Raw genomic sequence first — 21,139 nt, forward strand, 5'->3', positions numbered from 1 at the left:
ACACATACAAGATGATTGAGGAAATGTTCCACAGATAAAATGTTTTGATGGGAAGAGAGTTGCAGGTCAATTCTTTTTTGAAAGTTGAAGGTCAATTTAACAGTCGGAGTTGACTTTTGTACCACTCCAGCCCTGATCAGTTATTAGCAGCACGTGGTAGTTTTATGGAAAAAATATGATAAAAGTGGTAGGCTTTTTTTTATCACCAGTTAAAAGTGGTCGTTGCGGTAGTTTTTTTTGTGCTAAATACTCATGTTTTTTCATATCTGTTGGAGGTGGTGTAGGAAGGGGATCACACTTTTTTACCACCTTCGCCCCCGATGCCACCTTCTCCTGTTGGCCTCATCCCACAGCTCAGCAGCAGCCCAGCCCCTCCTCCGTCTCCATTTCTTTTGTCATCTCTCTCTCTCTCTCTCTCTCTCTCTCGGTGTTAAAACGCGGCCGCCGTACGCGCATTGCCTCCTTCCTTCCGAGCAGTCGCTGGCTCGCTTCGATTCTTCTCCTTCTCTCTTGCCGGGGCGTTCTTGGAGGGGGACTGTAGCTAGCCTAGCAGTGTTCTTGGAGCTGCTGCCGGTGGAGGTCTGCAATGGGGAGGAGCGGCCATGCCTGCTCCGTTCTTGGATCGCTGCTGCTGCTGCTGCTGCTGCTGCCGGGCCCAGCCGCTGCGCAGAAGGGCTCGGCCTGGAAGACGCTGAGTGGTATACAAGCTGCACTTGCCTGTGTTCCCCGTTTGTTTGCTTAGTCTGTGCGTCTGCGATCTGATTCTGATCTGGGTTGACTATTTCTGCGATTCTTAGTTCATAAGCTCGCATCTTGCTTGCGATTTTTGATTCGGCTTCGATGTATGGGTTGGATCTTTAGGATTAAGACGGGGCGACTGCCCGGTCTTGCTCAACCTTCTGCTGTTTCTTCAAGAGCATGGCCTTGCCGAAAGTTTCAGGGCTCGAGATTTCTGATTGGAAGCTTGGGGGCCGGCCATGATGCCTCCTTTTAAATTATTTGCATATAATATGAAATTTTGGCACAGCCGTGGGCGGTAGGGTAGCCTCTTCTGCCGAATGCCATTTGGTTAGGATACGGCAGCAACATCTTTGTTACTAATTCAGATGACGTAGTCAACGCTTCTTACCGCGTGAATGTTCATCGGCTGTTCTTGGGTTAGGTTAGATCACTAGCTGCTGGCGTTTACTGTTCATCGACTGCTTATGGAGCAGGGGATTGTTTGCCCAGTTCGGTAGATGTCAATTTCAAGGATTGATTTCCTTCTTGATGCATCAATTACAGTGGTCGATCATTTAATTGGCCATGCATGTAAAAATACAGTAGATTTATACCACCACCCTGGTATAGTTTTTTTACGGAGTTTCTGCTGTGGCAATACATTTATGAAGTATTAGTCGGACAAAAAGTTACATCTATGAAGCTATGATCCATCCATTGTTCCTCCTGGCTGTTCTCAAGCCTAACACTCACCTCATTGTTTCAGGCGATGCTCCAGCAGTCATAGCTAAGGGTGGTTTCTCCGGCCTATTTCCCGACTCCAGTGACCCTGCTTATTTGTTTGCTGCCAGCAATCAGGATTCAGCCCAGTGGTGCGATGTTCGGTTAACCAAGGATGGCGTTGGCATCTGCCTTCCAGACATAAAAATGGATAACTGCACAACCATATCCGATCTTTTCCCAAAGGGAAAGAAGACCTACCGTGTCAACGGTGTGTCCACGACGGGGTGGTTCTCTGTGGACTATAACAGCATTGACCTGACCAATGTAACTTGTAAGTGCAAATGCAGCTTGCAGTTCTAATGTTTTGAGCATCTTCATTGCATCTTTCTCTTGCTTGATTAGCATTGTTGCCTTTCCTTGTCTAACCCAAACTTACTATTTGTTACAGTGCTGCGAGCAATCTTGTCTCGTACAAATAGGTTTGATGGAAGCTTCACGCTAGTTCAAGTTGAAGTTGCACTGTCGCAATATAAGGCCCCTGCTTGGTTGAATGTTCAGGTACATCAAACTTTGATTACTTTCAGTGCACTACAATTGAAGTGATCTTCTCTTATAGTCTGTCTTGTTTGTGCAAAACTCAGCATGACAGTTTCTACAGCCAGTTTAATCTGAGCATGAGAAGCTATATCCTGTCTATGTCAAAGCAATACACGGTTGACTACATCTCATCCCCTGAAGTGAGTTTCCTCAAAAGTCTAGTTGGAAGAGTTGGCAGGAAGACAAAGCTTGTGTTCCGTTTTCTTGATGAAGGCCTTGTCGAGCCATCTACAAATCAGACATATGGCTCAATGCTGAAAAATCTATCATCCATCAAGACTTTTGCTTCTGGAATACTTGTTCCCAAACACTATATCTGGCCTGTTACGGCAGATAATTATCTGCAACCCTCTACTTCAGTCGTGGATGATGCTCATAAGGCAGGCTTAGAAATTTATGCTGCTGATTTTGCCAACGACTTTGCACTCAGCTACAACTACAGCTATGATCCGTTAGCAGAATATCTTCGCTTCATCGACAATGGTGCCTTCTGTGTTGATGGTCTCTTGACTGATTTCCCTATCACTCCGTTAGAGGCCATCGGTGAGTCCACATTATATGATCTCTTCACAATGCTATAAATGTTCCTTCAAGAAGCTCACACACCCAAGCGGCCACTTTGTCAGGACAATCTTTCATCTTTTATTGACTCTGTTCTAATCATGAAATAATCCACTTTCAACTTTTGGTATTTGTATATTTGAACAAGTTGGAATATTAGTTTGGATCATGGCTTGTCTGATCTTGACTATTGATTTGTTCTATGTTTTGTTGCTGCAGGCTGCTTCAGTAACCTGAACAACACCAAGGCAGATCATGGTATGCCTCCTTCCTTTCTTTATCCATTCTTAACTCCTCAATTTAGTACTGTTATTGACCTCCGGATTTCACATTTACATTGCAGGGGCACCTCTAGTTATCTCCCACAATGGTGCTAGTGGTGACTACCCTGACTGCACTGACCTAGCTTATCAAAAGGCAGTTGTTGATGGTGCAGATGTCATTGACTGTGACGTTCAAGTGACAAAAGATGGCATACCAATATGCATGAGTTCCATTGACCTAATGGATGTCACTACTGTTGCATCCTCACAATTTGCTTCTCAAGCGGGTGTCATAAGTGACATTAAGGCTGTTGCTGGAGTCTATACCTTCAACCTCACTTGGGAGGACATTGCCAACAACCTGAAGCGTAAGTCAGTCTGAACTCTATTAGTAAATCTGATTGCAGTATTTTTCTCTCTTGAGAAAACGCAAGAGGCAAGAGCCTTGCGCATCATTTCATTGCAAGGGAGGCTGGGAATAGGGAGGGAACTGAGAAATGAAAAAACACAACACATGCAAAATTAGTGGACATCCCAGGACTTTGGTTTTTTTTTTTCGAAAAGGGGTTTACCCCAGCCTCTGCATCAGAACGATGCATACGGCTCATATTATTAAAAGCATAATCCAGTAGCAAAGTCGCCAAGTATCGAGGTGCGAAAATAAACAAAAGGCTCGAAAGAGCTACAGCCCAAAACCACAACCGGCTGGCAAACACAATAGGAGCACTACATGCCTATCCTATTACATGACCGCCATCCAAACTGGTTGAAAATATCCCGCGCTACCATCTCCCATCGGGTAGACGCAGCAACCAAACGCTCCCTGGCCTCCGTCGGAGTGAGTAGCGACCACATACGGATGAACGCCGTGGCCCTGAAGATAACCTGCAAAAAGTGGTAATAGCCGTATTCCTTTGCAGATAAGAAACAGTTTATTAGACAGTAAGTTATGTGTGTAATTCCGTTTCCTTCCATTAACTAAAAACAATAGTAAGTTATGCACGATCATGCCATGCCATGCCATTTCATTGTTGTACAAAACAAAACAAAAAATCAATCGTCTGGTGAAGAATTGATTGTCCATCTATGGAGTTACTTGCACTCGTGGATCACTTACTCGAATACTGACATTTCCGTGTTCACAGCTATGATATCAAACCCATTTGGCCAGATTAGCCTATCAAGAAATCCCAGAAACAGGAACGCCGGAAAATTCATGAGATTATCAGACTTCTTGGCTTTTGCAAAAGCAGAAGATTTGTCAGGAATCATGATTACTGTGGAGGTAAGCATGCATTTAAATATGCTGCAAACCCATAATTGTGTGATGTACTCTTCCCATTTCCTGCATCTCTCGTTGAGTCGGCTAGCAAAAAGATGGTTGTTAGTTGGAAAAAATGATACTAATACTGAGCGATTGATTGGATTTTTTGCAGCATGCTTCATTCATGGCAGAGAAACTTGGGTTTGGTGTGGTAGATGCAGTGATCAAAGCTGTCGATGACTCCGGTTACAGCAAACAGACCGCCAAGAAAGTGATGATCCAGTCAACAAACAGCTCAACTCTGGTGAAGTTCAAGCAGCTGGCCAAGTATAACCTTGTGTACAAGATCGACGAAGTCGTGAAAGACGCCGCACCTTCCTCCCTCGCAGACATCAAAAAGTTTGCGGACGCTGTTTCTGTCAGCACCAAGTCCGTTTACCCAGAGTCGAGTAATTTCCTGATAAACCAGACGAACCCTCTCGTCAAGTCCCTGCAGTCTGCTGGTCTTCCAGTCTATGTGTATCTGCTGAGGAACGAGTTCTTTTCTCAACCGTACGACTTCTTCTCAGACGCCACGTCACAGATCAACGCCCTTGTGCACAAAGGGGGAGAGGGAGGCGGAGTGGATGGACTCATCACCGATTTCCCCGGGACGGCTCACAGATACAAATGTGCGTGCCCAACATTTTTCATCCAGTTCACCATGCATGTAGTGTTATCTTGTGAGTGAGTTCTTCTTGTGTTTGCGCAGTGAACTCGTGCAGGAACATGGGGGACAAGACGCCCTACTACATGCTGCCTCCCCAGCGCGGCGGCCTCCTTGGGGTCATACAGGATAAAGCAGCATTGCCACCAGCAATGGCCCCAGAGCCGGTGTTGACTGTCTCCGACGTGGCGGAGCCGCCCCTTCCTCCTGTGAGCAACACCACAGCTCCAGCGCCCTCCCACGCCGCCGTCGATGTCTCCGTCTCGATCCCGATCACTGTGGCGGTGCTAGTGCTATGCGCTTCTCTGCTTATCTGAGGACCACTAAGTCATTCTTTTAATGCCACCCGTTCTATTCTATGTAGCGAGCGATTCGTTTTTCCTTTTGCTTTGGGTCTCATTTGGGGTGGTGGATGTTGAGGTTAAATGATGATTCATGCCTGGATGGTGGCACTTACTTATGTCCCTAGTTAAAACAACATTCTGGTAAATACCACTATGATTGTTAAAGAGGAGAAGTGATGCATTCAGCTCCCAAGAGTCTAGAGTTGCGGTCCCAGACCAGATTTTGATGTGGGAACTCAGAGAGAGTACCAGATCGGACGGCCGTCAGATTGACATCTGACGGCGAGATGCTCTTATTGCGCCTATGGCCGCCGGTTGCTTGTGTCGCCACGGCCACAGCCGTTTTGGTTTGTCTCCAATGATCCAATCTCGAATGTCGTCTGCCTCTACGCCCACGCCCACGGCCGTGGCGCGGCCGGCCGGGAGGTACGCCGTGTACGTCGCGGCCGTGCCGCTGAGGGCCCCTCAGGGTCCGGCCCAGGCCCTGATGTCTTCGGCCTACTCGCTGGGTCTGTGGGACCTTCAGCACTTCATGGTGCTCCTCCGGCCCGACCCTGCCCGAACCCGAACCCAGGTGAGGGAAGGAAATCCATCCGTCCTTTTCGACTCCGCAAGATGTTCAGAGGGCGTTTGGCTTGGCTGGCTTGCAGGAGCAGGAGCCGGAGCCGTCGTTGGTGTTCGATTTCCAGCCTCTCGACCCGGAGGATGCTCTCGCCGCCTTCTCCGTGCTCTCGCGGAGCAAAATACCGGGTAGCTAAGCCGCCGGCGTCGGCCTCTCTGCCTGCTTGCTTGGAATTTTCTTTTTCTTTGCCAAGAAACGGAAGCAGAATTCTTTAGTGATTCATCTTGTCTGCGACGACGGGCGGACAGGGGTGGTTCGGAGGAGAACGCTGCGGCGGATCCCTGACAGGAGGAGCTGGTTCGTCGGCCTCAGCGACGGCGGCGCCGCCGACGCCGCCGAGAGGTTCAGCGAGCGATGGCCGACCGACCTGGTCGTCGGGAACCACGACTGCCGAGACTACACCAACGGTTGGCAGCCACAATTGCCGCTTTACTTACACAACATTGCTGCCATCTCTTCTTTTCATCATCTCAATCTTTTCTTTCTCTGTGTGTGTGCGCGCATGATCTCCTTCGCAAGGGCTGGTGGAAGTCTTGACAGGACAAAAACGCGTCCTCGACTCGCTGAGATCAGCAGGCCGCCAATGAGGCCGCGCCATCGTGGGGTGGGCCGGACTGCTTTCTTCTACCTTTCCTTCTTTCTGTTGCACTAGCGTTGTTTACTGAATCTTGCTCCAGACATCGTCTCGAAATATTCGTCATGTGTTAGTAATTTTTATTATGTATACATATGCGTCAATGGTGCCATATGGTTGAAAGAGACAGGCTTGGATGATTAGGTTAGGTTGATTCACTCTTCTGTTGCTTGTCCGACGGAGCTCATCATGGTTCTTGTGTTACTGTTTTCCAGAGATAAGTTGCAATTTCTTTAAGGAGAAATAAGTTGCCGTTTCACTTTGCAGATATATGAGGATTCCGACTGCTCATGCTCATCTGTGAATTCTTCTAATCCTAGACCAAGAAAACGTACTGCCTGCAACTACTAATGAAACGCATCAGCCTTCTCGGACAAAGGTGTGGCATAAATAAGAAATGCACTTTGAGGAATTCCTCGGCTGGAGCTTGAAGCAAAAGTAGAAAAACTAATCAATGTAACCAGGTGCTGGTTGCTGAGTATCTGGTAATTTGCTGTCAGTAGTTCTTTTACACATATTAATTTGCTATCAGTAGTAATTGAAGCAAAATGTTTACTAACAAAATGGAGGAAGCAATATCCAGTAGCACTTGGATTATATCATATGGCTTCAGCAAACAAACACAAATTTCTTCTGGATTCTGTTTTCGAAATGTGTTCCTAAATGAGAGACGTTTTTGCAGTTTCAATTGAACTGATTTAAGCTGCAAAAACGGCTTACATTTAGAAACACAGGGTGCAATTTCTTATATTCTTCTCCATTAGAAGTGGCAACTATACAACATCACCCACGACAATGAAAGCTCAAGCTTTTTGTGCATCTACCTGCTGACCCTAACACCCAATGCCTTCCAAACAATGGCAAGTTGGTGTCTCAGGACATGATGAGCAAGTGCCATCGTTGGCTGTCCACCATTGGGCTCTGGCCCCACCTTCAGTTTCAAGAAACAACTAGTAGCACTGAAATGCTGATTGGCGTTTGCCGACTAGTTTGGACATGATGACAGAGACAAAAGGAATGTATCTGGGGGCTGACTATCTCCATTCTTCTTTCTCTCAAGTCTGACAACAGGAGGCTTATCGAGATCTCGTCAAATCGGAGGTCACAACTCACCAACCTAACAAGACAAGGTGATCTGCTGGGACATTTCATCCATGATGGATGGATGGATGGATGTGCGGTGCCCCTACCTACCCTGGGACTGCACCTTATCAACAAGGTAGCAACTCAAGCCCTGCGCAGGCAATCGATTAGCGTTGTGCCTGCCTACAACAGTGGAGGCAGACCCCAGTGTGTAATTAGCTGGCCACCGAAATACCGAAACCTAATCTGCACCGTGCTTTTACTTTCTGTCTGTAGCCAGCTGCAGAATTCCAGCATCTTTTCGGTAATCTTTCAGCTGCACAATCTAATTAAGCTAGCGCTACTTTGACTTGTGCTTGAATATAGATTAATCATGGTTGTGCAGTATTAATTCATCCTAATGTACTTATGTGCTCATTTTTTGTTTGCTTGGAGAAGACATGCTGACCATCCATTTTGTTTTGTATAAATGATTTCCATATCTCCTCGTCCTCCTAGTATTATACTTTCTCCGTTCAGAATTACTTATCGTGAAAATGAATGTATCTGGACTAAAATACGTCTAGATACATTTATTTTTGCGACAAGTAATTCCAGACGGAGGAAGTACTACTCAAGAACATCTCCATCTATGCCTCTAGAGCCTAGAAACTACTCATGACTAGCTTAGCCACTTGTGAAAACACAACCACTAAGCTAGGAGATTCAGACAAGCTCTTTTCAGTGTCATATTTAGATTCGCATCGCGTGGAAATTTGACGAAACACGCTATTACGGTCATTGTCGCGTATCCGAAGCGGGGTTGTTGGCAGGTTGTCGTGAAGTGGCACGATATTGGATATCTGGATACCACTATGCATACATGATCCTCACCTTCACTGGCCATCATGATCATGGTCACAGGCCATATATTCAGGCTGGGATCTCAAGTATCAGCCCTGAGGCCCGAATTTGATCTCGTATAACTGAAATCCTGCTTTTTGTCACACCCACTCATTTCTCTCCATGGTCAGCTCTTTGTACCATGATTGTGATGTCACAATGGCTTTCTAAATGTACGGACACCACAGCGTGCCTCTTAAACGTCGTGTGGTCAGGTGTCATTTGCGCCTACTACATGCTCAAGTGCTTGCTAGTGGTTATGTTCAGTGAGGAAGAGGTGGCCTGCCAAGGTCTGTGATTGTTTCGATCCGATCAGTGGGCAGTAGCCACCTGAAGCCTTGTGTTGCTGTGCTGAATTCACCAGCCCGGTGTACATCAAATTTAGAGTTAACCGAATTTATCCTTTTAGAACTAGAGATTCGCTGCAGTGGTTCCCCATAAAGAGTTGGTCATACAACTGGTCTGACTCTGACAGAACAACGTGAGTCTTGTTTGAGTTGTGTCGAATATAGTGTACAAGGTAGGTTATAGTTGGACTTGTAATTGTATTGTGTTTAGATAGGATATGGAGTCGTGTTCAATTAGGACACTTGTATCCTAGGCCTCTCATATATAGCAGGGCTAGACACACGATGTAACTTATGCCAACATAATAGCACCGGAACGCAGGGGAAGCCGGTGGCATGTGCCGGTGTCCAGGACGACCGGGTGCGGTATTGTGACGGTGTCACGGGGAGGAGCGCCCGTAGTCAGACCCCGGGGATGTAGTCATATCAGTGTCGTGTCTCGTGTGATTGCTTGGTCCTCGAATGATCAATGGTAAGCCTCGGACTTATTCTAACGAGTGGTATCATAAGCAAGGTTCAAAGAAGGTCACGGTTGTTGTTGATCTGGAGAAAGTATCGAGTTGAGATGCAGCCGGATGTGGTGTGGTTCTTGACAAGATTGAAAAAAAGCGATCGAAACGGCGCAGCAGATCGATGGAAGCGGCGTGCACACGCGGCTTGACGGCGATTGGGGCAGCAGGTGCGTGGCGGCGGCAGGGCTAGAGCATACACGACCCAATCAGCACGAGGCGATGGCCTCGTCCGGGTGCGGGTCCAAGTAGGCCGGCGGGTGCAAGTGCAAATCACGCTGCTGGAGTCCCCAGGCTAGACGCGTGCGAAGCGGAAGCTGCGAACTAATCGATCTGGAGAAGGTTGGGCAAAGACACGAGAGATTTGTTTTGACAAAAAGAGTTGGCACAAGGCTCAAGAATCAGACCGTGATTGCTACTTAGAAAGGAAAGAAAGATAAGTCCAAAAGCTATGTGTGATTGTATGTGGAGTGGAGTTTGACTAGCGTCATTGGTCTCCTCTGGTACGTGCATACAGGAAGGCTACATGAGACTTTATTTTTGGTCTCTTTTGTTTGGTACACAGTTTGTGTATGGATGGCAGTTGCACTTGAGGATTTGAGGAGTCCGGAGCGTGCTGAGCAGGATCATATAAACATAGGGCGTCCAAGACATGCACAGATGTACACGCAGTTGTGATGCAGGATGGAGTATGATTGCAGTCGGATATGTTTGGTTGGGTCAGACTGAACAGTCTGACGGATCGACGTAAGTCGGTTGGTACCGAAGACGGTGGTGAAGTCGGTGACGACGACATAGGTGCGTGATGCTGATAGTGACCGACTTCTGAGGCGTGGAAACACGTGGCACAGGCCCAAGGGCTTGTGTGGCTTCAACAAGACTATGGCGCGAGGTTGATTCAAGACGGCGCACACGGAGCTTGAAGTTGACGGGGCGCGAGGGTGGACTGATCATCTACCATGGAGTCATGTCGAAGGTGGAGCTGGATTGAGGGGCTACGGTGTAAGGATTCAGGGAATCGAAGCCTATTCAGCAAAGGGGAAAAAAGCGAGAGGCACGTAGTTCAGACTGGAGCCCAGTGGTCTGATGGAAACGTGAAACTCGTCATCGGTCGGTGATGATCGGTGGTACTCTGCAGTGGGGGTTGAGTGGTGTGGTTCACGACCCTTGAGACTCGACCGGGACAGTGGAGGCTCGACGCGGTAATAGCGGCGAGGCGTGCAGTTAGCACGGGACATGGAGACGGGCCAGGGCTCTGGTGGTCATACATGTGGTGAGACAACTGCGAATTTGACTCAGGATGACTACAAGCAACGATGAAATTTCTTCAAGTTTCAGACAGACGGTCAAGAAAGGAGCAATAATGTTGAGTTTAGATAACTCTTATGTGTGACACCCAATATGTGAGTTGTTCATTTTCACGCAGGTCAGTGATCAGTGTGTGATGCGTTGAACGGAGCTCTGGAAGTTGGGAGCATACACTAGAGTAAAGAGGAATTTAATTTTGCTCGAGTGTTGACAGTGGTCAAAAAAAGAAGGGACTATAGGTTGTAGGTGGAGTCACATGGAGTCTTTGGAGTAGCAGCGATACTCATGTGATAAGCTCAAGTTCAATGTACATAGAAGTTTGACGCATGGACAAATTCAGGATGGTGGAGAATATTCGTCAAGGTGGAGTTTGTTGGAGTTGTGTCGAATATAGTGTACAAGATAAGTTACAGTTGAACTTATAGTTGTATTGTGTTTAGATAGGATATGGAGTCGTGCCAAGTAGGACATTTGTATCCTAGGCCTCTCACATATAGCGGTGCTAGACACACGATGTAACTTATGCCAACATAATAGCACCGGAACGCAGGGAAAGCCGGCGGCATGTGCCGGTGTCCAGGGCGACTGGGTGCGGTATTGTGACGGTGTCACGGGGATGTAGCCATATCGGTGTCGTGCCTCGTGTGATTGCTTGGTCCTCGGATGATCAACGGTATGCCTCGGATTTATTCTAACAAGTCTAGACATTTTCACTGCTCACCCTTCATCAGAAAAAAGAAAAAAGAAAGATAAGATAGGGACAAATGTTTATTTCCCTTAAAAGTTCTAGAAGCAATTAAGATAAAATCGGAGCGTCAAAAGGATGAAGAACGAAACCGAAGGGTAAAAGAGAGATAGAGATAGAGGAAGAGAAGAGATGAATCTTTGTTGACATGTAGAGATGAACCTTCAGAAGTTCAGATATGCTAGTACATAACATAGACTAAGAGAAGCCAATCGCCATGGCATCTCTAGTAGTGGTGGTGGTGGTGACCTTTACGTACATCCAAAGTAAGTACATCACTCTAATACTCTACTAGTTACACACCATACACAGCTAGTTATACGCGTAACCCAATCGTACGTACGTACAGACGTTGTACTTACACAATCCTACGCGTAGATGGCATAGCGCATGCTCTCACGCACCATGAGGTGGCTGACCTCGTCGGCCCGTGGCCGCCATACGCTCGCCGCCCAGGCTTCCTCCGTCGGCAGGTCCTCGCCGTCAAAGCGGACGGCGCACGCCAGTGCCAGGAGCGCCCTGGCCATGGCGCCGCCCACGCTCGGCGCCACCGCCGCGGCGGCGCCGGCATCGCCGTGGGCGCCGAGGCCGAGCGCGCTCTCGTCCACCACCCGCGCCGTAGACCTCCTCCCCCTGCGCCGCCGCCACCGCAGGCCCTGCCGGACGAGCGCCACCACGTCGCCCCACATGAAGACCGCCGGCAAGAAGCTAGACACGGGCGGCACAGCAGTATGGAATGGACTGATCACACGTACGTACGCGCGCGGCCTCTCCTCGAACTCTCACCACCAGAGCTTGGCGGGGACACGGCAGCCGAAGCACATGCTTACGTGCACGCACACTCTTGTCGATCACACGGCTCGCACCACGCCCATGGATCCTCCCGTGCTTGGAGCCACCAGCTGCGTCGTCCACACACACAGCATCTCGGTGGGGGTTGTGGCAGATCACAGGTATGGTATATATGCGCGCTGGTCCGACGGAACTAGAAGGGAGCGGAGCTGGGGGATGGTGGAAGCACGCAGGGATCACGGTGGTTTATATGGAGGGAGGAAGAGGAGACAGGCGGAAGAAGATGATGGTGGTGGGGAGAGGGGAGCACTCAACGGCACGTACTAGTGGGGTGGGATTCCGCTGTGCGCCTCTGTGGTGGTGGTGGTGCTTGTTTCTTTCCTTCACCGTGTGTGACTGTGACGGGGAGACGCAAGCCAAACCCAAACTAAGGGCATCTCCAGCCGTGCCTGCCTTCAGAAGGTCTCGTCAGGCGTTTTTTTGCACCGGCGACGAAAAAACAGCCCAGTCGCGTCTCCAGAAGCCCGATTTTCGCCGGCCTGGGCCGAAAACAGCACCGGCGGACCCAGGCCGAACTCGGCACGCTGAGGGGCGTCCGGGGGCGCCGGGGCGAACTGTTTTGCCACGAAAAAGCCGCGGGCCAGCCGCGTCAGGGACACGGCGGCTCGTCTTCCCCCAACTGCCTCGGTTCACGCGGGGAATCAATGGCAAGGCTGCCGCCGGTCAGCCTTGCCGTTGATTCCTCAGGGGCGGCGCGTCACGGGACGGCGCGCCGACGCCTCCCCTCCCTCACACGCGTACACACGGGCGCGGAGCGGCTATAAAAGCCGGCGGTCTCTCGCCTGTGCCCACACCAAACTCACCCCTCGCCGCCGCCCAGCCCCTCTCCCTCCCTCTCCGTCTCTCCCGAACGCCACCGGCAGCCCCTCTCTACCACCGCCGAGCCCATCGCCATGGCAGAGCGCTTCCCCGGAGACGCGGCGGCGGCGAACGACTTCGGCCGCCGTTCGCTCCGCGAACAGGAGTCCTGGCTCCTGTTCCAGGCGAACATCCCGGCGCCGCCGGACATGCGCGCCGGGCCGACGGGGTGGCGGCTCAGCGACGGGGGAGTGCCCGTTCCCCCGTTACCCGACGTCATGGCGAAGCCCAGGTACTTCGCCGAGGAGGTCGAGGTCGCGCGCGCCTCCCTGACCGACGACGAGCGCTCCCTCCCCCAGTACGCCGCCGGCAATCACGCGGCTTGGGCGGCGTACTTCCAGCGCCGCCAGCAGCAGCGCCTGGCCTCCACCAACGACGCGCCGGTGGTCGGCGGCGCGAAGAACAGCGAGGGGCGCCGCCTGTGGCGGGGCGTCCCCGGCCGCACGCTGGATGGCGTGCTGGCGTACCTCGACGGCGGCAACAACCCGTCGTTGACCTATCCTGCGACGGGGGTCGCCCCGTTGCAACACCGACGCACATGGGCGCCAAGGAGGTTCGCCTCCTCCTCGTCTTCCTCCTCTCGCTCATCTTCCCACTCCTCCGGTTCTCCGGCGCTTCTCGGCGTCAAGGCCGAGCCCGCGGCGGAGACGCCAATCGGTCGGCGCACTCGCAGCGTCGGCATCGTCATCAACGAGGGCGGCCGGCGCGCCTTCTCCTCGTCGGCTCCTCCGCGCTTCGTCAAGCCAAAGACGGAGCCGGGGCTAGCGCCGGTGAAGACGGAGCCGGGGCTGGCGCCGGTGAAGGCGGAGTTCGACGACGACGGCGCGGCCCTAGAATGGGCGCGCCAGGACTCCATTGCGATGGAGAAGGCGCGCCGGGAGAAAGAGAAGGAGCGCCAGCGCGCCGCCCTGCGCCGCTTCGAGGAGCGCCGACGCGGCCGCGATGAAGACGGGGTCGTCGTCTTATGCGACAGTGACGACGACGACGATGACACGCCGCCGCCAGTCCGCCATGGCGACGCCGGGCAGGGGTCCAGCAGGGGCGCCCGCGTCAAGGAGGAGAAGACTGACGACGATGATGGCGGCGACGAGTTCAGCCCTTTTCTTTTTTAGATTAGGTTAATGTAATGAAAATGCGCGAATTTCACCGAAAATTGCCATGTTTGGCCGAAATTTAACTAGTTTTTATCATAACTTCGCCGAACGATCCTTCTTTTTTCTATTTTAATACGCGTGTAGGGGCGGCCATGGAGGCCGACGGCTGAAGACCGACCCGCCCCCAGGGCCATTTTTTGCGCCGGCTCACCCCCAGACGACACTTTTAGACGCCCCGTGAGGGGCCAACGGCTGGAGATGCCCTAATGCTCTGCCCTGTGCATGGAAGCAATTGTTTCCCTTTCTTTCTTCGGGATTAATGTTTCCTGGTACTATGTAGTTGTTGTTTGCTTACGGCATAATAACGTCACCGGTGTTAGGCTACTTGTAACGTATAAACTTCGTTCGCGAATCGACTAGGGAGGAATGCGCTCCTCCCCTCAATCTTCACCGGCGAGTATGGATTCGCCTTCTCTTCGCTTGCCGCTTCGGCGGTCGATGGCGGGAAGAGGATTTTTGATGCCTCGAATCTGACTAGTAGATAAGTAGAGCTTTAGTCTTCACAGAGACGGCGTTTGGACGGATGGCGGCGCTTCCTCTTCGAATCAGTCTTCTGGACTCTGATCCTTCTCAAATTCGTTCGTTGGGACGAATTAGACGGAGTTTCGGCGTAGATTCCTGCCTGCTCCTTGGGACAGCGAGGTTAGGATTTCTCATCATGCGTACACAATAACGATATTTGGTGTTAGTTTCTTCAGATCTATTCAAGGATTCAAAGGCGATGATTGCGGCTCCGGGGCGCGTGCACGAAGACTTTCTAACTGTCATTGACAAGGCCAGTCCAGCTCTGGTATGGAAGCAGCGACAATGGCGCGTCTACGACTCGTTCTGACGGCGGAAATAGTCGCTCGGTGGTCCATGGATCTCGATATAATTTCTTTTATGTTTGATGTGTTTTATACTTTCAATGAATCTTTATAATAAATTTAATCATTTTCGTCAAAAAGAAAGAAAAACGTATAAACTCCGTCCTCTAGACTGGAGTCGGAAATATATGAGAAAATCTTTGTACTCTATTAATATCTAGAGCTAAATACGAAGAGAAAACGAAGACATCTCAACGTATAAACTCCGTCCTCTGAACTGTAGTGGGAAATATATGAGCAAATCTTGTACTTCATTAATATCTAGAGCTAAATACGAAGAGAAAACAAAGACATCTCAACCAGAGCAAGTGCTTCATATTAGAGAGTTCCTGTTCTAACGCTTTTGGAGAAATTCCTGTCGACTACATGTTTCTACTCCATAAGCTAAAGTGATTCCAGTCGCCACCTTTTGTTTTCTTGTTGTTTCTTCAAATATTAACAGGAGGCAATCATCCATCCATTTTGCATTTGTCGAGATCTTGGAGAAATTTTATTCCTGAAGGGATCATGTCAAATCTAAGCCGCTGTTCGAGAATGTATGGCCAGTACTTTACCAATTCGTGTTAGGCTCTGCTTATGTGACGAAGACAGATCGTGCCATGCCGGGGAAGCCAATTTTTTTTCTGGCAAATACTCTCCTTTTTTTTTACGAAAATGCATCAATTCTATTGATCAAACCAGCAGTACAAACGTCCCTGAGTATAATAAAAATACATCGAGGTGTGGAAGGTCGTTTTGTTCCTTTCGATCAGGACGATGACACAATCTAACTTTACCTTACTTTGTCTACTTCACCAATTATTTTCTATGGTAGTACTTTTTTTTTGGTGATAAATCTGCAAAGAGCCCCAGGGCTTGTGAAGTTCCCTAGAGCCTAAAAACAAAATACTAAGGGTTGTTAGTCTCCTTAGGGTCCATTACAAAATGCCAAGTAACATGTATATTTAGTCTAGTGTCGCTGTACTAAATTAGGAGTCACTTAGTACCTCAGATTTGTGCAGTCAATTGCAGCCCTCCGGACGGCAAGGCCTTGCCGGAGGATAACTTGACCCAAGCCTTAGAGCATCTCCAACGGCCGCATAAAAATTTAGCGCTCAATAAAAATTATAGCGCGTGACTTTAGTATTTTTAATGCGCTGGGACCAACATCGCTTTTGCAGACGCTCAAAAACGCGTGCACAAAAAGCACACCGTGTAAATTATGAAGCGCGTGTAATCCGAAGCCCAAAATATGCTGCGCGCGATAGCGTTTTTCAGCGCGCGCCCAAAAACTTTTAGCGCTACAGCATCTGCTGGAGCTGTGCGGCGCCCAGAAAAACAAAATTTTAGTGCGCGGAGCTTTTTTTTGGGCGCCTGTTGGAGATGCTCTTAACGCTTGGTGATGTCTCATACACAACTTTATTCTTGTAGACATGATTGGGCCTCAAAGTGCAAAGTTTTGTAAGACAGTAGCAAATTTCTCTCAAGTGGATGACCTAAGATTTATGAATCTGTGGGAGACGTAGGATGAAAATGGTCTCTCTCAAACAACCCTGCAACCAAATAACAAAGAGTCTCTTGTGTCCTCAACACACTCAATACAATGGTAAATTGTATAGATAAACTAGTTCGGCGAAGAGATGGTGATATAAGTGCAATGTGGATGGTAGATATAGATTTTTGTGATCTAAAAATATAAAAACGGCAAGGTAACTAGTAACAAAAGTGAGCAAAAAGGGTATTGCAATGCTTAAAAACAAGGCCTAGGTAACTAGTAACAAAAGTGAGCAAAAAGGGCATTGCAATGCTTAAAAACAAGGCCTAGGATTTATACTTTCACTAATGCGAATTCTCTCAACAATGATAACATAATTAGATCATATAACAATCCCTCAATGTGCAACAAAGAGTCACTCCAAAGTCACTAATAGCGGAGAATAAACAAAGAGATTATTGTAGGGTACGAAACCACCTCAAAGTTATTCTTTCTGATCGATCTATTGGTCTATTCCTATAGGTGTCACAAATAACACTAGAGTTCGTACTAAAATAACACTTAACACACGCATCAACCAAAACTCTAATGTCACGTAGATACTCTAATGTCACCACAAGTATCCGCGGGTTTGATTATACGATATGCATCACACAATCTCAGATTCATCTATTCAAACCAACACAAAGAACTTTAAAGAGTGCCCCAAAGTTTCTACCGGAGAGTCAAGACGAAAACGTGTGCCAACCCGTATGCATAAGTTCACAAGGTCACAGAACCCGCAAGTTGATCACGAAAACATACATCAAGTAGATCACGTGAATATCCCATTGTCACCATAGAGAAGCACATGCAAGACATACATCAAGTGTTCTCAAATCCTTAAAGACTCAATCCGATAAGATAACTTTAAAGAGAAAACTCAATCCAATACAAGAAGGTAGAGGAGAAAACACCATATGATTCAACTATAGTAGCAAAGTTCGTGGTACATCAAGATCGTGCCAAATCAAGAACACGAGAGAGAGAGAGATCAAATACATAGCTACTGGTACATACTCTCAGCTCCGAGGGTGAACTACTCCCTCCTCGTCATGGAGAGCGTCGGGATGATGAAGATGGCCACCGGTGATGGTTTCCCCCTCCGGCAGGTGGCCAGAACGGGCTCCCGATTGGTTTTTCGTGGCTATAGAGGCTTGCGGCGATGGAACTCCCGATCTAGGTTCTGTTCTAGGGTGTTTGGGATTTATAAGAGGTGTTGGCGTCAGGAACAAGTCAGGGGGCCCACGAGACGACGACAAGAACGGGGGGGGGGGGGGGGGGGGGCGCTCCCTATGGGGCACCCTCCATCCTTGTGGTGGCCTCGGGACTCCTCTCTGATAACTTTTCGTTCCAGTATTTTTATATTTTCCAAAAATATTCTTCGTAAATTTTCAGGTCAATTGGACTCCATTTGATACCCCTTTTCTGCGAAACTTAAAAACAAGGAAAAAACAGAAATTGGCACTGGGCTCTAGGTTAATAGGTTAGTCCCAAAATCATATAAAATAGCATATAAATGCATATAAAACATCCAAGATAGATAATATAATAACATGGAACAATAAAAAATTATAGATACGTTGGAGACGTATCAAGCATCCCCCAAGCTTAATTCCTGCTCATCCTCAAGTAGGTAAATGATAAAAACAGAATTTTTGATGTGGAATGCTACCTAACATATTTATCAATGCAATATTATTTATTGTGGCATGAATGTTCAGATCCATAAAATTCGAAACAAAAGTTTAATATTAACATAAAAACAATAATACTTCAAGCATACTAACAAGGCAATTATGTCTTCTCAAAATAATAAGCCAAAGAAAGTTATCCCTATAAAATCATATAGTCTGGCTATGCTCCATCTTCATCACACAAAATATTTAAACCATGCACAACCCCGATGACAAGCCAAGCAATTGTTTCATACTTTTGATGTTCTCAAACCTTTTCAATTTTCACGCAATGCATGAGCGTGAGCCATGGACATAACACTATAGGTGGAATAGAAGGTGGTTGTGGAGAAGACAAGAAGAAGGAGATAGTCTCACATCAACTAGGCGTATCAACGAGCTATGGAGATGCCCATCAATAGATATCAATGTGAGTGAGTAGGGATTGCCATGCAACGGATGCACTAGAGCTATAAGTTTATGAAAACTCAAAAAGAAAACTAAGTGGGTGTGCATCCAACTTGCTTGCTCATGAAGACTTAGGGCAATTTGATGAAGCCCATCATTGGAATATACAAGTCAAGTTCTATAGCGAAAATTTCCCACTAGTATATGAAAGTGACAACATAGGAGATTCTCTATCATGAAGATCATGGTGCTACTTTGAAGCACAAGTGTGGTAAAAGGATAGTAGCATTGCCCCTTCTCTCTTTTTCTCTAATTTTTTGGGCTCTATTTTTTTGCCTTTTTATTTTATTTTTATTTTTACTCCGCAGTCTCATCCCGACTTGTGGGGGAATCATAGTCTCCATCATCCCTTCCTCACCGGGACAATGCTCTAATAATGATGATCATCACACTTTTATTTACTTTACAACTAAAGAATTACAATTCGATACTAGAACAAAATTATGACTCTATATGAATGCCTCCGCCGGTGTACCGGGATGTGCAATGAATCAAGAGTGACATGTATGAAATAATTATGAACGGTGGCTTTGCCACAAATACGACGTCAATTACATGATCATGCAAAGTAATATGATAATGATGGAACGTGTCATAATAAACATAACGGTGGAAGTTGCTTGGCAATAGATCTCGGAATGGCTATGGAAATGCCATAATAAAACAAAATTATGGCTCTATATGAATGCCTCCGCCGTTGTACTGGGATGTGCAATGAATCAAGAGTGACATGTATGAAAGAATTATGAACGGTGGCTTTGCCACAAATACGATGTCAATTACATGATCATGCAAAGTAATATGATAATGATGGAACGTGTCATAATAAACGGAACGGTGGAAGTTGCTTGGCAATAGATCTCGGAATGGCTATGGAAATGCCATAATAGGTAGGTATCGTGGCTGTTTTGAGAAAGGTATATGGTGGGTGTATGGTACCGGCGAAAGTTGCACGGTACTAGAGAGGCTAGCAATGGTGGAAGGGTGAGAGTGCGTATAATCCATGGACTCAACATTAGTCATAAAGAACTCACATACTTATTGCAAAAATCTATTAGTCATCGAAACAAAGTACTACGCGCATGCTCCTAGGGGGATAGATTGGTAGGAAAAGACCATTGCTTGTCCCCGACCGCCACTCATAAAGAATACAATCAATAAATAAATCATGCTCTGACTTCATTACATAACGGTTCATCATACGTGCATGCTACGGGAATCACAAACTTTAACACAAGTATTTCTCAAATTTACAATTACTCACTAGCATGACTCTAATATCACCATAATTATTTCTCAAAACAATCATAAGGAATCAAACTTCTCATAGTATTCAATGCACTTTATATGAAAGTTTTATTATATCCCTCTTGGATGCCCATCATATTACGACTAAATTCATAACCTAAGAAAATTACCATGCTGTTTAGAGACTCTCAAAATAATATAAGTGAAGCATGAGAGTTCAACAATTTCTTCAAAATAAAACTACCGATGTGCTCTAAAAAGATATAAGTGAAGCTGTAAGTGCATCTAGTGCCACCCCTAGTTGGTTTTGGAGTATTGACGGCAAAACTAGTTGAGGGACTAATGTGTTTGTGAGAATTGCAGGATAACACAGGTAGAAGTTCCTCATTGATTCGGTTTTCCTACCAGAGATGACCCCTAAAAATGTATGAAGACATTGAAGTCAAAGGTGGTATATGAAGATATTCACATTGAAGACTATGACAAGAGAAGACACCACATGAAGCCTATGGAGCTCGAAGACTTAGATCTTTCGTAGTTCTCTTTCTTCTGTGTTGAGTCATAGGAACCATCGTACTGTTAAGTGGGGTCCAAGAGAACCAGTCAGAATGACTGAAGTGATGCTTAAACAAAACCTATGTCTTTGAGTGAAGACTTTGAGAGCGAATCTTGTCCAGAGTCGGGCAAGTCAGCCTTGCTTGAAGCCCAAGTAAAGCTGCCATGTGAGTTTGAAATCTGACCGTTAGAACACGTGTCAGTTCCTTAGTGACCCAGGGTCATTTCAGACAAATCAGGTCGGGTTGCCAAGTGGCTATAAATAGCCCACCCCCTACAACCATAAACGGTTGGCTGCTCAGATTCAGAGTACGGCTTTTGTCGTTTGAGAGCACCCCACCTCGAAGCCTTTGAGAGAGAATTCCTTGCGAGGATAAAGCCCTAACCACCCAGAGCCAAAGAGAATTAGGCATCACTTAAGTCTTCTTGTCTGTGTGATCTGAAGACTTATTACACTTGAGGACTGTGCATCCTCCAGCCGGTTAGGCATCGCATTCTGAGCATCCAAGAGACATTGTGGATTGCCGGTGAATGAAGTCTGTGAAGGTTTGGGAGTCTACCTTGAAGACTTACCAGAGTGATTGGGCGAGGTCTGTGTGACCTTAGCTCAAGGGGAATACGGTGAGGACTAGGTGTCCTGA

General features: G+C 47.6%; 3 protein-coding genes across 5 annotated transcripts; 2 read left to right on the forward strand and 1 right to left on the reverse strand.

The window, feature by feature from the left end:
* The first annotated feature begins 351 nt into the window (after positions 1-351).
* LOC125513337 (glycerophosphodiester phosphodiesterase GDPDL4) lies at positions 352-5,363 on the forward strand. Its single transcript, XM_048678422.2, has 9 exons — positions 352-698; positions 1,487-1,774; positions 1,892-2,001; positions 2,085-2,583; positions 2,821-2,859; positions 2,945-3,232; positions 4,010-4,149; positions 4,301-4,799; positions 4,880-5,363. Exons 1-9 carry the CDS (start codon positions 587-589, stop codon positions 5,149-5,151), a joined length of 2,247 nt encoding a protein of 748 aa, XP_048534379.2. The 5' UTR covers positions 352-586; the 3' UTR covers positions 5,152-5,363.
* Positions 5,364-5,475: 112 nt separating this feature from the next.
* LOC125513338 (PTB domain engulfment adapter) lies at positions 5,476-7,996 on the forward strand. Of its 3 annotated transcripts, none has more exons than XR_007285866.2 (5): positions 5,476-5,752; positions 5,829-5,928; positions 6,049-6,404; positions 6,702-6,919; positions 7,495-7,996. XR_007285866.2 is itself a non-coding variant. In XM_048678425.2 (5 exons), exons 1-4 carry the CDS (start codon positions 5,483-5,485, stop codon positions 6,385-6,387), a joined length of 597 nt encoding a protein of 198 aa, XP_048534382.1. In that variant the 5' UTR covers positions 5,476-5,482; the 3' UTR covers positions 6,388-6,404; positions 6,702-7,031. The 3 variants fall into 3 exon arrangements, 2 of the variants coding, with proteins under 2 accessions (XP_048534382.1, XP_048534380.1); XM_048678425.2 differs by lacking the exon at positions 7,495-7,996 and having other exon boundaries at positions 6,049-6,207; positions 6,320-6,404; positions 6,702-7,031; XM_048678423.2 differs by lacking the exon at positions 7,495-7,996 and having other exon boundaries at positions 6,702-7,031.
* A 3,428-nt stretch (positions 7,997-11,424) lies between these two features.
* LOC125513336 (uncharacterized) lies at positions 11,425-12,371 on the reverse strand. Its single transcript, XM_048678421.2, has one exon. It carries the CDS (start codon positions 11,995-11,997, stop codon positions 11,677-11,679), a length of 321 nt encoding a protein of 106 aa, XP_048534378.1. The 5' UTR covers positions 11,998-12,371; the 3' UTR covers positions 11,425-11,676.
* Between the last annotated feature and the right edge of the window lie 8,768 nt (positions 12,372-21,139).

This window comes from Triticum urartu, chromosome 6A, assembly GCF_056163025.1.
Source record: "Triticum urartu cultivar PI428250 chromosome 6A, HENAU_Tu73, whole genome shotgun sequence".
In the NCBI taxonomy this organism is placed as follows: Eukaryota; Viridiplantae; Streptophyta; class Magnoliopsida; order Poales; family Poaceae; genus Triticum; species Triticum urartu.

Bases quoted from the DNA above. Each gene is read 5' to 3' on its own strand.
- LOC125513337 (XM_048678422.2), top strand. From the start codon at position 587: ATGGGGAGGAGCGGCCATGCCTGCTCCGTTCTTGGATCGCTGCTGCTG. The intron at 2,860-2,944 runs GTATGCCTCCTT...TTTACATTGCAG, and splicing joins CAACACCAAGGCAGATCATG to GGGCACCTCTAGTTATCTCC. The intron at 4,800-4,879 runs GTGCGTGCCCAA...GTGTTTGCGCAG, and splicing joins GACGGCTCACAGATACAAAT to TGAACTCGTGCAGGAACATG.
- LOC125513338 (XM_048678423.2), top strand. From the start codon at position 5,483: ATGGCCGCCGGTTGCTTGTGTCGCCACGGCCACAGCCGTTTTGGTTTG. The intron at 5,929-6,048 runs GTAGCTAAGCCG...ACGGGCGGACAG, and splicing joins CTCGCGGAGCAAAATACCGG to GGGTGGTTCGGAGGAGAACG. The intron at 6,405-6,701 runs GTGGGCCGGACT...TTCACTTTGCAG, and splicing joins TGAGGCCGCGCCATCGTGGG to ATATATGAGGATTCCGACTG.
- LOC125513336 (XM_048678421.2), bottom strand. From the start codon at position 11,997: ATGTGGGGCGACGTGGTGGCGCTCGTCCGGCAGGGCCTGCGGTGGCGG.